This window comes from Coptis chinensis, chromosome 4, assembly GCF_015680905.1.
Source record: "Coptis chinensis isolate HL-2020 chromosome 4, ASM1568090v1, whole genome shotgun sequence".
NCBI lineage: Eukaryota > Viridiplantae > Streptophyta > Magnoliopsida > Ranunculales > Ranunculaceae > Coptis > Coptis chinensis.
In genome coordinates, this window is record NC_141459.1 from 7583509 (window position 1) to 7597180 (window position 13672).

Below are 13672 nucleotides of genomic sequence, written 5' to 3' on the forward strand. Positions count from 1 at the left end.
ATCCAATCGACTTTTTCGATATAGTCTATTCTCGCCCTTTGGATATTTTTAGAGTTCAAAATCAAAAACGACTCAATATCAAAATTGATAATCTTACGAAGGGTTTTTCTCTCCTTCTCTCCCCAATTTGCTCAGATTCAAACCAACCCCTCCAAATTCAACACCTCCAACACAAAATCAAACAACTTAATCGGGCATGTGTGCTTCTCCATCCATCTCAAGATCCACCAACAAACTTGAAATAGGAAAATAATTGAAAACCCTCACTCTCTCTCCTCGTCTCCTTTTTAAAGGTTCGTTCCTCGATTTATTTTCATCTCTTCTTGTATATAATTTTCTAATAATAATTACTAAATTCATGTTATTGCAGGTCCTAAGAATGTAATTGCGTGCTTCATAGTGCAAAGAGAGCAAATTTGTGGGGAGCTATGGTCAACTACACGATTATACGCTACCAAAGATGAGGTACATGAATTACACTAGCTAGATCGTTGATCTGTTACTACAATAATGACTCGGAGCAACATCCGGATGAACATCAAATGCAACACACATTTTATGCTTAATTTACATGATAGTATTCAATTCAAATGCAACACACATTTTATGCTTCACATGATAGTATTCAATTCAAATGCAACACACTTTAAGGACAAGATACATAGATAAACTGAAAACAACACATGTAAACGTGTCATGTTAGTGGTTTTACTACTATTTAACGTGTCATGTTGGGGAACATCTGAAGTTCGATCTATTAAGCTCAACTGTTTTAGCACAATTTTAGCATATGACTGTAATTTGGTGAAATACAAGCTTCGCATATTGTTTTGTTGCTTTTCACCTAGCCATGAGTAGTTTCATTTTCTCCGGATGAAGTGATAGTAAGCTCAAGTTTGGAATTTACTGTTGCAGTGTGATATGGAAGAAGCGAGTTCATGTGATACTGTGGTGCAATGGTGGCCTAATGAGCAGTAAGACTTGAGTATACACTCAAAGTGGTGGACTTCAACGAGAGGAAGACTATCCTTATCTGAGGGAAAGATGGTAAATGCAAATTTGATAAGACCAAGATTGCCGATCATCAGATCTAACTTTAGTGTTATCTCCATTGATGAAGAGCAAATAGCTGCAAATCTAGTGAAAAATGGTCCTCTTGCGGGTTTGTTAGCCAATGCGCCAATGTCTTTTTATCATTCATTTTCCGATATTGCTTTATGGATTAATAACTTGGTGATATGCTTGATTGCAAAGGGCGATTGGGTATCAATGCTTACATCTGGAGACATCTGAGGGAGTCTCATGTCCATACATATGTTCTAAGAGGAGGTTGGATCATGCAATATTTGCTGGTGGGATTCGCTCGGTGGCTTTGCTCCCATTAGGCTAAAGGAGAAACCGTACTAGATCCCCGGCCAATTCACGGGACAAAACCGGGGAAAGGATGGTTTCTACAAGATATGCAGGGGGCCCGACGCGTGTGTGGTGTGGACTCTATGGTCTCAACCGGGTGCATTTCTTGCTCACTCACTCCCAAATAAATTATGAAGTTATCGACTAAAGATCTGGATGCATGATCTTTGTGTAAATAGTTTGGGTGTTTTATAGTTTATTTGGTGAAAACTATGCTTTGCGGTTATTTTAAACACGAACTGGATGCTTAAGCCTATCACGCAAAGTGTTCATAAACTATGCTTTGGTTAAAGATCTATACATGCATTGTGCATGATCTTGTGTAAATACTAAATGGTTGGATGTATGATAATTAAATTCTCAAGACATTCTTGCTTAGTACACTACACTATAGTGTTGCAGTGTTATGAAACTATGCTATCACAAAAGCCCATAATGGTATAATACATTTTTTAAACTTACTGCTTTTTTGCAGCAAGTTATAAGGTCATTATGGTTCTATTGAAGTATTTCGTTTATCCCAATTACATCTTCAAAATTTGACAAGTACAAATACAAAATAAATAGAAAGCTCAAATAAATATTCCCACCGAGTTCAATTTTCTATCACAAGTTTTCTTAAAGTCATCATACTATGATAAAGAGTCGAATGAATAGGTGAACTTTGAAGTGACTACACTTGCTAGACAATTGCACTAGTTAAGGAAAACAATCCAATTTCTTTTATACATCATCTAAGCCCTATTTGAAGCGAAACTACAGAATCCAATATGGCGGCTTCAGAATAGCCCGCCAAAGACCATGTGGTATACAACCAATCATCATATCTGCTTTATAGTGTCACCTTGAACAACAATAAACCCTTCACTTGCAAGAGTTGAAAGAGCATTTCTTAGCTGCAAGAATGAAAGGCCAGGTCATAAGTATGCATTGCTAATACCACAATATGCAAGTTTGTGTCGCGTGATGATGAATAAATAACTTACATCAAGAAGGGGGGGCTTCAATGTTGAACTTTGCTTCTTCAATTCCTCCTCAAGAAAAGAAGTAAGAGTAGACATTTTAAGCATCTTCAAATAGTTTAGAATGACTTGTCCTATTGATTCAGAAATAAAGAACAATCACATTACCTCCAAAGTATGAGTCGAGGGTCCTCCAAGTTGCATCTTCTCCATTATTATGTTTCGAAATCGACGAAACATGATTTTTTTCACGCCTCATCCTTTCATGTTTTGTCTTGAAACTCGGTTGTGATGAGATCCATATCTATTGTTCTTGATTAGAAGCAAAATAAAACAATTAACATCACTTAAGAGTATGGTAGGAGATAAATATATATGGGGTTGAATATTATCGAAAAAATGTACTTTACCTATGTGATAGAACATTTTGCATCTTCACAAAATCGAATGGGTTCTTTTATACATCATGAAGCATTTCAAATATGTTGATTGTAAATTTGTTATTGAGCAACTTCCAAAAGTCTAACGCCTATGCTACATCCGGTTTTTCAACCTGCACAAATACGTGAGACCAACTCTAATCACAACCCGCACAAAAACTTTAATTTCTATAATTTGTGAAAAAGACAAAGGTTCAAGAAATACTTAATGTTCTTACTTTAGAAAATAACATATCGCATGCTTGGATTTCAATCAAGACCTCAAAGATAAGTAAATGCAAAAGCAATATTCCCTAGAGCTTGAAATGTAGACCAAGTCTTAGAAGCTGAGGAAAGAGTAGCATCCTCTCTAGACATGATTCCCATCGAGACCCTCGAATGTAAGCCATGAGATATCCATTTTGCCATACACAAGCAAAAGCTAATAATAGAATAACCAAATGACATCACCTTGAACCACAACCGAAAGCCATGTAATCTTTTCCAAGTTTGGAAACTATGATAATAAAATATTGATTGCCCCCCAAACATGATCATGAATGAATTCCCTGAAGCGCTTACACCCGTGGTCTCATGCTTGTGGAAACAATATGATCGCACTATTGCCCTATTTTCAAAAAATAATTGAGGACATAAATATTAGGCTTTTGGTTATTTACATGTGTTGTTTTCAGTTTATCTATGTATCTTGTCCTTAAAGTGTGTTGCATTTGAATTGAATACTATCATGTGAAGCATAAAATGTGTGTTGCATTTGAATTGAATACTATCATGTAAATTAAGCATAAAATGTGTGTTGCATTTGATGTTCATCCGGATGTTGCTCCAAGTCATTATTGTAGTAACAGATCAACGATCTAGCTAGTGTAATTCACGTACCTCATGCTGGTAGCAGAAGTAATCGTGTAGCTGACCATAGCTCCCCACAAATTTGCCTGCTGCACTATGAAGCACGCAATTACATTCTTAGGACCTGCAATAACATGAATTTAGTAATTATTATTAGAAAATTATATACAAGAAGAGATGAAAATAAATCAAGGAACGAACCTGTTAAAGGAGACGAGGAAAGAGAGTGAGGGTTTTCAATTATTTTCCTATTTCAAGTTTGTTGGTGGGCGAGATGGATGGAGAAGCACACATGCCAGATTCGTTGTTTGATTTTGTGTTGGAGGTGTTGAATTTGGAGGGGTTGGTTTGAATCGAGCAAATCGGGGAGAGAGAAGAGAGAGAAAACCCTTCGTAAGATTATCAATTTTGATACTGAGCTGTTTTGATTTTCAGAACTCTAAAAAATATCCAAAGGACGAGAATAGACTATATCGAAACAGATCGGTGGATCAGATCGACTGTGTCCACAATGTGGCTACAAGACTGCGGGCTGTATCCCTCCTATATATATATATATATATATAGCATCTTTAGGAGAGCTACCAAAAAAATACCACACACCAAAATTTTGAACCAAAAAAACACCAAACAACTTTAGGAGCAACATCAAATTTTTGACATCAAACTACGCGGTTTTGGATAAACCACGCCATATAGCCCACACAATTTTTCCCAAAACCACGCTATAGAAGCCCATCTGATAGGCTCAAGCCCACGTGGTTTTGCCAAAACCGCGCGGTTTTCCAGAAATCACATGCTATAACCATTTAACCCTCTTGGTCATGCGAGGTTCTCTTCACTTTTCATGTTCCCCCTCATCTAAACTCCTCATCTCCTTGAGCAAAAAAAAACACTACCAAAACTCTTGACGATTTTTCAATGGATCATTCATCTTCTTTTGATTTTTCATCGAGCTCGAGCTCTTCAAATGATAACACTGCAGTTAAAACTCGTAAATTAGTGGCTATTGCTCTACCTTTGGTTTGACATCGTCTGAGTTTATTGCGTCAGCAAGAAGCGGAGTCTTTTATAGTGGTGGTTCAAGAAAAGGAAGAAAATGTAAGAATCGTCAGTACGAGGCAACACTGGCTCGTGTAAATGCTAACTACTTCGGTACAAATCCTATATTTCGTGACCACGACTTTCGACGCCAATTTCGTATGGGTCAGTCATTATTTACTCGTATTTTCAATCATCTTAATCATAATGTACTATATTTTCAACAAAAAGTTAATAGTGCGGGTAAGTTTAGGATTAACCCAAAAATAAAAGTAATTGCTGCTATACAAATGCTTGCTTATAGGAGTGCAACTGATCTAGTAGATGATATGTTACATGTTGCTGAGCCAACTGTTCATGAATGCATGCGCTATTTCTGTGATGGAATTATTAGAATTTTTGGAGGTGAATACTTGCGCAAACCAAATGCTACAGATATTCAACGTTTGCTTAAAGAGTCTGAGGAACGTGAATGGCTTGAAATGCTAAGAAGCATTGATTGCATGCACTGGCAATGGAAGAATTGCCCATCCACGTGGCAAAGGTCTCACACTTCGTTACATTGGGAATTGATTTTGCGATTTCTTCATTGGGTTCATAAACAATGGGAATTTGGTGGCATTTGGCATGTTTTTTGGAATGGCGAAGTTCTCAAATAATCTTAATATGCTTGATGGTCTTTTATTTGATGATATAGTCAATGATGAAGCTATTCCTTGTAACCGCTCGCGCTTGAATGGTCATCATTATTTTGTATCTTTGATACATTTAATAATTATGTCACCTTGATTCAAAAAAAAACGACCGATAAACCTAGGAAATAACTATTGCACAAGACAAAATTTTTAAAAAAAGCAAGAAGCGTTGTAAAAAGAACAAATGGCGTTTGGTATTCAAGGAATATTAAATGAAGGCTATTTTAGTGAATCCGGGATATATGGTATTTGGAGAACATGACCAACTCATTTTTGAATGATTTGAACAAATCATTTTACACAATATGATTATGGAAGATGTTCAAGTCCAAACGATATAACAAAGAATGTTCATTGCTAATTTGGAAATACCAAGTATAAATTGCATCTCATGAATATAAACATTGATTTTGTTCTATCTCATTGGGCAATCAATGTTCATAGTCATGAGCTAGGGTTTATTCTTTGTTTTATGAATATGGATTTTTGAAGAATGATTTTGAAGGCCTAAATGATGGATTTAGGGTGAGAGGGTGGTGCCCACAACAAAGCCGTGGGTTATGCTTATTTTGATTTCTATCAAATTTGGGCACTTCATTTGGACTTTGTGTTTATTTATCGTTTCAATTTCTATGTATTTGTATTCCAAGTTTATTTCTATGAACATTCAATGGTTTTATGAGAATTTTGTGCAACAAGTTTATTTCTATGTGATTTGTGTTCCAAGTTTATTTCTATGGGTTATTATATTTGTGGTTTTATTTTCTTTTCGGGTGCAACAAATTTAATTTCTATGTTTAAAATTTGTGTTCCAAGTAAGCTCCCAAAAACTTCAATTTATATATTTGTGGTTTTATGAGAATTTTGTCAACAAATTTATTTGAAACCACCATTATGTATTTGTGTTCAAAGTTTATTTCTATGAAAGGTTAGTGATATTTTTTTGTAAATATGAAATGATTTTTTTGAAAATACAAAGGAGACTTTGTGAAAAAATTTAGAATGATGAAAAAGTATCAACTTTAAAATGGTAACTTAACTCAATTTTAAAAGAAAATAGATAATTAAAGTCCAAATTTTAATTAAAATCAAAATACAAACTCAAATTACCCTTGTTTAATTAAAATACATAAATTTCAAAAGACAAATTAAAACAACTCAAATTAAAAGACATACAAATGAAAATTTATGACTATGCAATGAACTACTTTGATATAGTTGGACTATGAACAATGATTGTTCATAGTCATGATTCTTCATTTTTGTTAAAATTTATGAGTTTTGAGTTGCACCTATAATTTTTATAAGAGGGCGGCTATTTAGGTTTAATCCTTCTAATTTCATTCATAGTATTTTTATCATTTTTTCTTATATCCCAAGCACTATCTTTCTTCATTTGAAGTTTTTTTTTTTGTTATTTTGGAGATTTGGGTGACTATGATCAATTGGATTGAACATTTTGTTCATAGTCATGAGCTATGAACATTTTTTGTTCTATCTCAAAGAATCTTTCTTCAATTGCCAAATTTGAATGAACCCATATAAACAATTCATAGCATTGAATTATTTTTACTTTGGTGCTTTTTTACAAAGTTCAATGTATACACTAAAATCATCAAATTTTGAAGCGGATTTCTAACAATTTACAAACCAAGAAATGGCTAGATTTTCTTTATCTTTTTTGCATTCTTTTCTTAATTTTCTTTCTTTATTTAAGCAAAGCTCAAATTGCAGCCCATGAAACTTGGTGGGATCATAATCCATTAGTTGCTCGAAATTCACTAATACTTTGTTGATATCAAACAGGATGAACCTCCTTCCGCCCATATTTGACAAATTAACTTAACTTTTGGCCAAGGATGCAAATGACATTTTATCAACAAAAAGTTCAACTAAGTAGCCCAAATGGATCTAATATATTTGTTTTGTTTTCCAAATTCACCATATTATAGCAGATGTTTTCCACTTAAAGTTTGGTTTGCATCAATTTATGCACTTATTTTGATTTCATCCAACACGCAAACATTCAATTAAGCATAAAAACTAAATTAGAATTGTATTTATATATTTGTGAATCAAAATAACAAATAAAAATAAATTTACCATCTTATTATCATCATTTTGATCATGGTGGTGTAACACTTCAAATTTTTCCAATGATATAATTTGTAGATTTAAGTCTTGAATGAGAGATTTGATTGTGTTTCATATTTTCTCATGTTGCATTTTCGGAAAGGTCATTCTTCCAAAATTTGTTATATGAAAAAAATATTTTTATCAAAATTTTAACCCAAAAAATCGAATGCTTTTTTCAAATCAAATAACACCATCTTGACTAATTGTTCAAAAATCCCAATTGACCACACCACATCTTCTTTTTGTATCCATGAAGAGATGATAGATTTTGATTTTGGTTGTTGACTTCAAGTCATTGTTGTTTTAAGAGTAGAGAGTAGAGGTAAATAATGGGGGCTCAGAAAATAAACTTGTAAAATTATGGTGTGAGTGTTTCAATTTATAAGGTTAGAAAGATTGATTGTTCATTTTTGTAGTATGAACAATGTTGTCATTAAGATGAACAACGGTTTTAGAAAAACATATCGTTTATCTAACAACAATGTTCAAACCCCATTTAAGAGAGGGTACAATGGTCATTTGACTTTGGCAGAAAAAAATAGATCCACAAAAACCACGTAGGTGATTTGATCCTAACAAAACCTCGAACAAAATATATTGGGTATCGATTTGTGTTTGGTTCTTCAATTTGGAGATGTGTTTTCATCAACATGTAGTTATCCCTCGATAAGTTGAAGTTGGGTTAAATTATTGGAAATTTAGTGTTTGATTCCAGGTTGATATCATTGATAAAGATGCTCTTATAGACTTAACATTTTTTTGTAAAAAAGGAATTAAAGATATGGCATACTTTGAGAATCTTCTTTTAGTTTTCTTTTGATCTCCTTTGATTGTATTTTTTTGCTCCTCCCTATAAACACATTTACAAACACACACAATAATTTGTCATTGGGTTTTAATTATAGCCTTTTTTCTTTTTTTTTTCAAACAATTAACATTCTTATCGGTTTTTAGTTTTTCTTTTCGTGGTGGTGGGTGTCCCCAAGATTTTTTCTAGCATGAGGAATTATATTCTTTTGAGTTTTTTAATTTTTGTAGGGATATAATGAAAGAAAAAATAAATATATATAAAAAAATCTACTAATTCATTTTTTGAAATTGCTAAAGATTTTTGATAGGATGTCAATAATCGAATATCATTATAAGGATGTCATTTTCTAGCCAAATGTATATATATATATATATATATATATATATATATATATATATAAAAATTTCTTATTAATATACCTAGGTGTGATTGTGTTAGACAAGGGATGTAAATGGGGCGGGTCGGGGTTGGCTCATCCTCATCTAATTTTCTGGCTCCACCACTGTTTGGAGTAATATTTGAGTTTAATTTAAAAAGGGAAGTCAACCCTGAGTTTAAAAATTAGTCAACACTTTAGAACTAAAAAAGAGATGCCACTTGAGTTTTTTGTTCGGGTGGAGAATTTCCCACTTGTTCTATTAGCTATTAGTTTATTAATTACGGTTTAAAACTCCCATTGAATTAATCAATGAAAAAAAACACATCAATATATGAAGAGAGACCATCGTATGACTCTCTTCATAAGATCGTCACCACCTAACCTCCACTATTACCACTCTTCATTAGATCCGAATATGCCATTTCAGTGGGTGATATTAATCGATCTACTCAATTGAGGTGAATATGAACCGTTTGAAGATAAAAAATAGTATGTAGCAAATTAAATAGAGCAAGATGTGTATTCTTTTGTGAAAATATAGGAAACTCTTGAACGGATTGTACATTTTGGGTTCGGTTTCGGTTTTCTTAACCACCCTTATAACCGGTTTAGGACTAAATCGTTGGGCCGGATTCGGATCGATCCAAGTTTGTGAAAAGTGTTAAAAAAAAAAAAACCCTACATATTTCGGTTTTGGTTCGGGTGTTGTCGGGTTCGGTGCGATGGACATCCTACTTCATGTCGACGGGGCCTTTAAGAATGAAGATGCACGTGGATTGAATAGGTGGACAAACATAATAATCTTCTTCTCACTAAAGTTGCTTTCAGAGGCACGTGTAACCACTTCACTCTTCGTTGAACCATTTAAAAAAACAAACGCGTCGGCATTCACTCTTCTGCACCAACCACTTCCTCACTCATCTCCAAGTTCTCCAAAAAAAAAAAAAAAAAATGGACCTTCGTGAATCAATAAAGAGTCAAACAGAGCTATCACTGAGCTTAACAAAACACATAATCTCAACCCACGCAAAAGACAGAAACCTAGTATTCTCCCCATTATCAATCCACGTCATCCTAAGTATAATATCAGCTGGTTCCAAAGGTGAAACATTAGATCAGATACTCACGTTCCTAAGATCTAAATCTAACGACGATGTTAACTCATTTTCTTCTCAGTTAGTTGGTCTTGTTTTGGCTGATGCTACTCAACTTGGTGGACCCCATATTTCTTTTGCTAATAGTGTTTGGGTTGAAAAGTCTTTGCCTATTAAACCTTCTTTTAAGGATGTTGTTGAAAAGGTTTATAATGCTTCTGCTAAACAAGTTGATTTCCAAACTAAGGTAATAATAACTACTCTACTTGCTATGTTATTTCATTATATGAAATGTTGACGCATACTCCATTTGTCCTGTTGCGTAGTGAGAGATGCAAAACTAATCGGTTTTGTTTTATGGAGTGCATTGTCAAAGTGTGGTTTGAACATTTTATTTTGCTGGGATAGTTTTAATAGAAAGCATGTGTCACTTAGTTGCTTCCCTATTACATTAACGCGGGGATGGTCTCTGATATGTGAATGAGTGCGATGTAATTACTACTGCTCTTCAACTCTGCATTGGATTGAGAGGTCTCTTTTACTGACAATGTGCATACCTAACGTTGTCCCTGACACTTCAATTTTCAGATAAGCTAATGCACTATTGCAATTAGAATACCCTTTGCGTAGCAGCAACCATAAAGAACTCTCTCCCATATCTCAGGTTACACATACTCCCTCTCAAAGTGCAGTCTAAAAGGGATTTTAATCCTGGCAAAGTGGCTAAATCTGCTGATTTAGCGGGGGTTGGGTGGGGATACATCCTTTGCTGTTAAGGTGCACAGTTGCACACCTCATGACGCATCCTTTACACATGATGCGTGTTCTTGAGATATCTTTTAGATAGCATGAACATCTCATGTTTCCATTTCCAATCCAATATGTACTTTTTCGACCTATTAAGACATAAGGGAATATCCAAGTTACATTGTTCTGTCTGTATTTATTCCGTGGGTTTCGGCATGGTTCATGTGTCACGGTCTTCTGGGCCCTTTGGCTATATGTCAGATATCATGCTAATGGAAATCCCACTAATGCAAACACGTCCACCCTCTATCTGTCCTTCAGATTCATCAGTCATCATATCGTACACAGGACTTGCCCATGTCACCCAAATTATGTCCACGATAATTATGTTCTATGGTTGCCTTGTGGACTTTGATTTTTATTTATTTTAAGTGTTATCCCCTCTATATCGATTTAATGGATACAGGTGAGGTATGAGTCTTAATAGAAATATGATTAGACTTTTAGAGTCGCGATAGACTTGATGGTTGTGATCAAAAGTAACCACATTGGAGATAGGTCCACTTATATTGACTATGACTGTACTCCTCTTTTTCTTGTCAGATATTATTTTTTTCCCATGGATTATAGTTGGCAATATTTGTTATTTTGTGTTTTACGTACAAACTTACATACTTTTGTTCTCAAGTTTGTCAAGTTCTGATCACCATTATCTTTGATAACAAAAACTATAGATTTGATTATTCTATCGATCTTTGAAATACACTGATTCTTGAGGTTTTTTGTTTGTTTGTTTGTTTGTTTGTTTGTTTGTTTGTTTGTGTCTGTGTGATCCAAGTAAAATTATATTATTGTTAATGGAGAAGAAAATATGGAGAAAAAGAGGATACGACCTGAGAACAACCAAGAACTCTCAGGCATCAAGCAATACGTATTCTAGAATCAGGACTTAAATTATCAAATAGTTTGATCCAAGTAAAATTTTTGTTAATGTAGAAGAAAGCTTGGAGAAAAGGAGGATACTGCCTTGTATAAGAAAATAACAGGGTTTTTCATAGTAGAAACTTCCAAAAAATTCAGGGTGGCCATGCCGGGGGTGAGGGCTTGCTCCCTATAGCCCCTCGAGAGATATCCCTTAAACATATGAAATTTGGACCTTTCACAGTGTCACTTGATTACATCCCAAGTTCTGATAGCCTTGATAGTAACTTATCCTTCACAAGGACCAAATAATTGTGGTCTGGTAAATGACTAAGTGTTCCCATAACGATTGCCACGAGAGTATAAGAGAACATTAAATTAACGAAAAGAAGTGACATCACAAGTCATAGAAGGTTTAGCAAGACGTTAGGCATAAGGTTCACTGTCAGAAAAGTGAAAAATGGAAATGGTCTGTGTCCCAGTTGAGGAGGAGCCACTAGAGATGATTCACTCACTCTCTTCTCCCAATCAGAGAAAAGCCGTGATTAGCTTCGTAACTTTGTCAACTTGAGGTTTATGTGGGACTTGTGTCCACGAGAAAAATGCGTGCCTAATTTACACCTTCTTGGAAGGAAATGTTTCCGTTTTGTCCTGCTTCTTCTGTTTTATATTGTTGGGTAGCTTGTCTGCCATGGTACTAACTATAGCTGGAGTCCTGTGTGATATTTACTTTCTCACTGATGAAATGATCTTTTCATTTGTGTTTTTTTAATGCAGGCTGTTGAGGTGACGAGTGAAGTCAACTCATGGGCTGAAAAAGAAACCAGTGGCCTTATCAAAGACATCCTACCTTCTGGTTCAGTTGACAGTTCGACGAGGCTCATCTTTGCTAATGCACTATATTTCAAAGGAGCATGGACTGAGAAGTTTGATGCATCACAAACCAAGGAACATGATTTTCACCTTCTTGATGGGTCTTCTGTTAAAGTGCCTTTCATGACCAGCACCAAGAAACAGTACCTCAGTGAATATGATGGTTTTAAAGTCCTCGGGCTTCCTTACAAACATGGTGAAGATAAGAGGCACTTCACCATGTATTTCATTCTACCTGATGCGAAAGATGGGCTGCAAGCATTGGTAGAGAAGGTGGGCTCTCAATCTGGGTTCTTAGATCATCATCGCCCTCTCCAAGATGTTCAAGTGGGTGAGTTCAAAATACCGAAGTTCAAAATTTCATTTGGATTTGAAGCTGCAGAAGTTTTGAAAGGTTTAGGACTGATGGCACCTTTTTCCGGGGGTCTAAGTGAAATGGTGGATTCACCGGTTGGTCAGAACCTATATGTGTCAAACATTTTCCACAAATCTTTCATTGAAGTTAACGAGGAAGGTACTGAAGCTGCTGCAGCTACTGCTGGTGCGATAAAGCTGAGGGCTCTGCCTATTACCATAGACTTCGTAGCTGACCACCCATTTATGTTCCTGATCAGAGAAGACTTAACTGGAGTGTTGGTGTTCATTGGACATGTGCTCAACCCAACACACAGTTCTTAAATTGAGTCAGATTTAGGTGACTCTATGTAATAATAAAAATACATGACTACAGTAGTTTTTATCTTATGTTGCAGTATATATAATTATAATGGTATGATATAGATCCCAGATGTTTGCAATATTTGCCAAACTTTGCAGGTCGTTTTAATTCTACTAAGCTGGATAGTTGTAAGATGAACCCCTTGTAGGATGCGATGTTGTGGATATACATCCAAACAAGTCTGCCATGCCTATGAATAAGAGGTACTGGAAGTCCGAATCCCTGCTTATTAGGTCTTTGAGTATAGTACCGATAAAGATTGATTTAAGCCTATACGCCAGAATCAGAATCAGAATTGCCTGGAATCTGGAGTACAATTTTCCATGCCCGTTAAGTCGTTAACTTGGGACTTGATTTGGTTTTTGGGAATGTTCCTCCAAAGCTAATCAGAGCAAGGCCCAAAATATCGCCGATATATATGATGTATTGGTGATATATATCGTTTTTTTTGGTACACCGATATAGATATATCTCAACCGAATATTGAATTTTTTTTGTGATATATATCATAATTTCCGAGATAATGATATATATCGACCGATATATATGATATAAATTGTTGATCTTGACCCAAATATTATTGACTTTGACCG

At 35.0% G+C, this 13672-nt stretch overlaps 1 protein-coding gene across 1 annotated transcript; it reads left to right on the forward strand.

Annotated features, from left to right (window-relative positions):
* The first annotated feature begins 9508 nt into the window (after positions 1–9508).
* SERPIN1 (Serine protease inhibitor (SERPIN) family protein) lies at positions 9509–13160 on the forward strand. Its single transcript, XM_086606635.1, has 2 exons — positions 9509–10067; positions 12266–13160. The coding sequence occupies exons 1-2, from the start codon at positions 9678–9680 to the stop codon at positions 13037–13039; spliced, it is 1164 nt and encodes a 387-aa protein (XP_086462761.1). The 5' UTR covers positions 9509–9677; the 3' UTR covers positions 13040–13160.
* Positions 13161–13672: the final 512 nt, after the last annotated feature.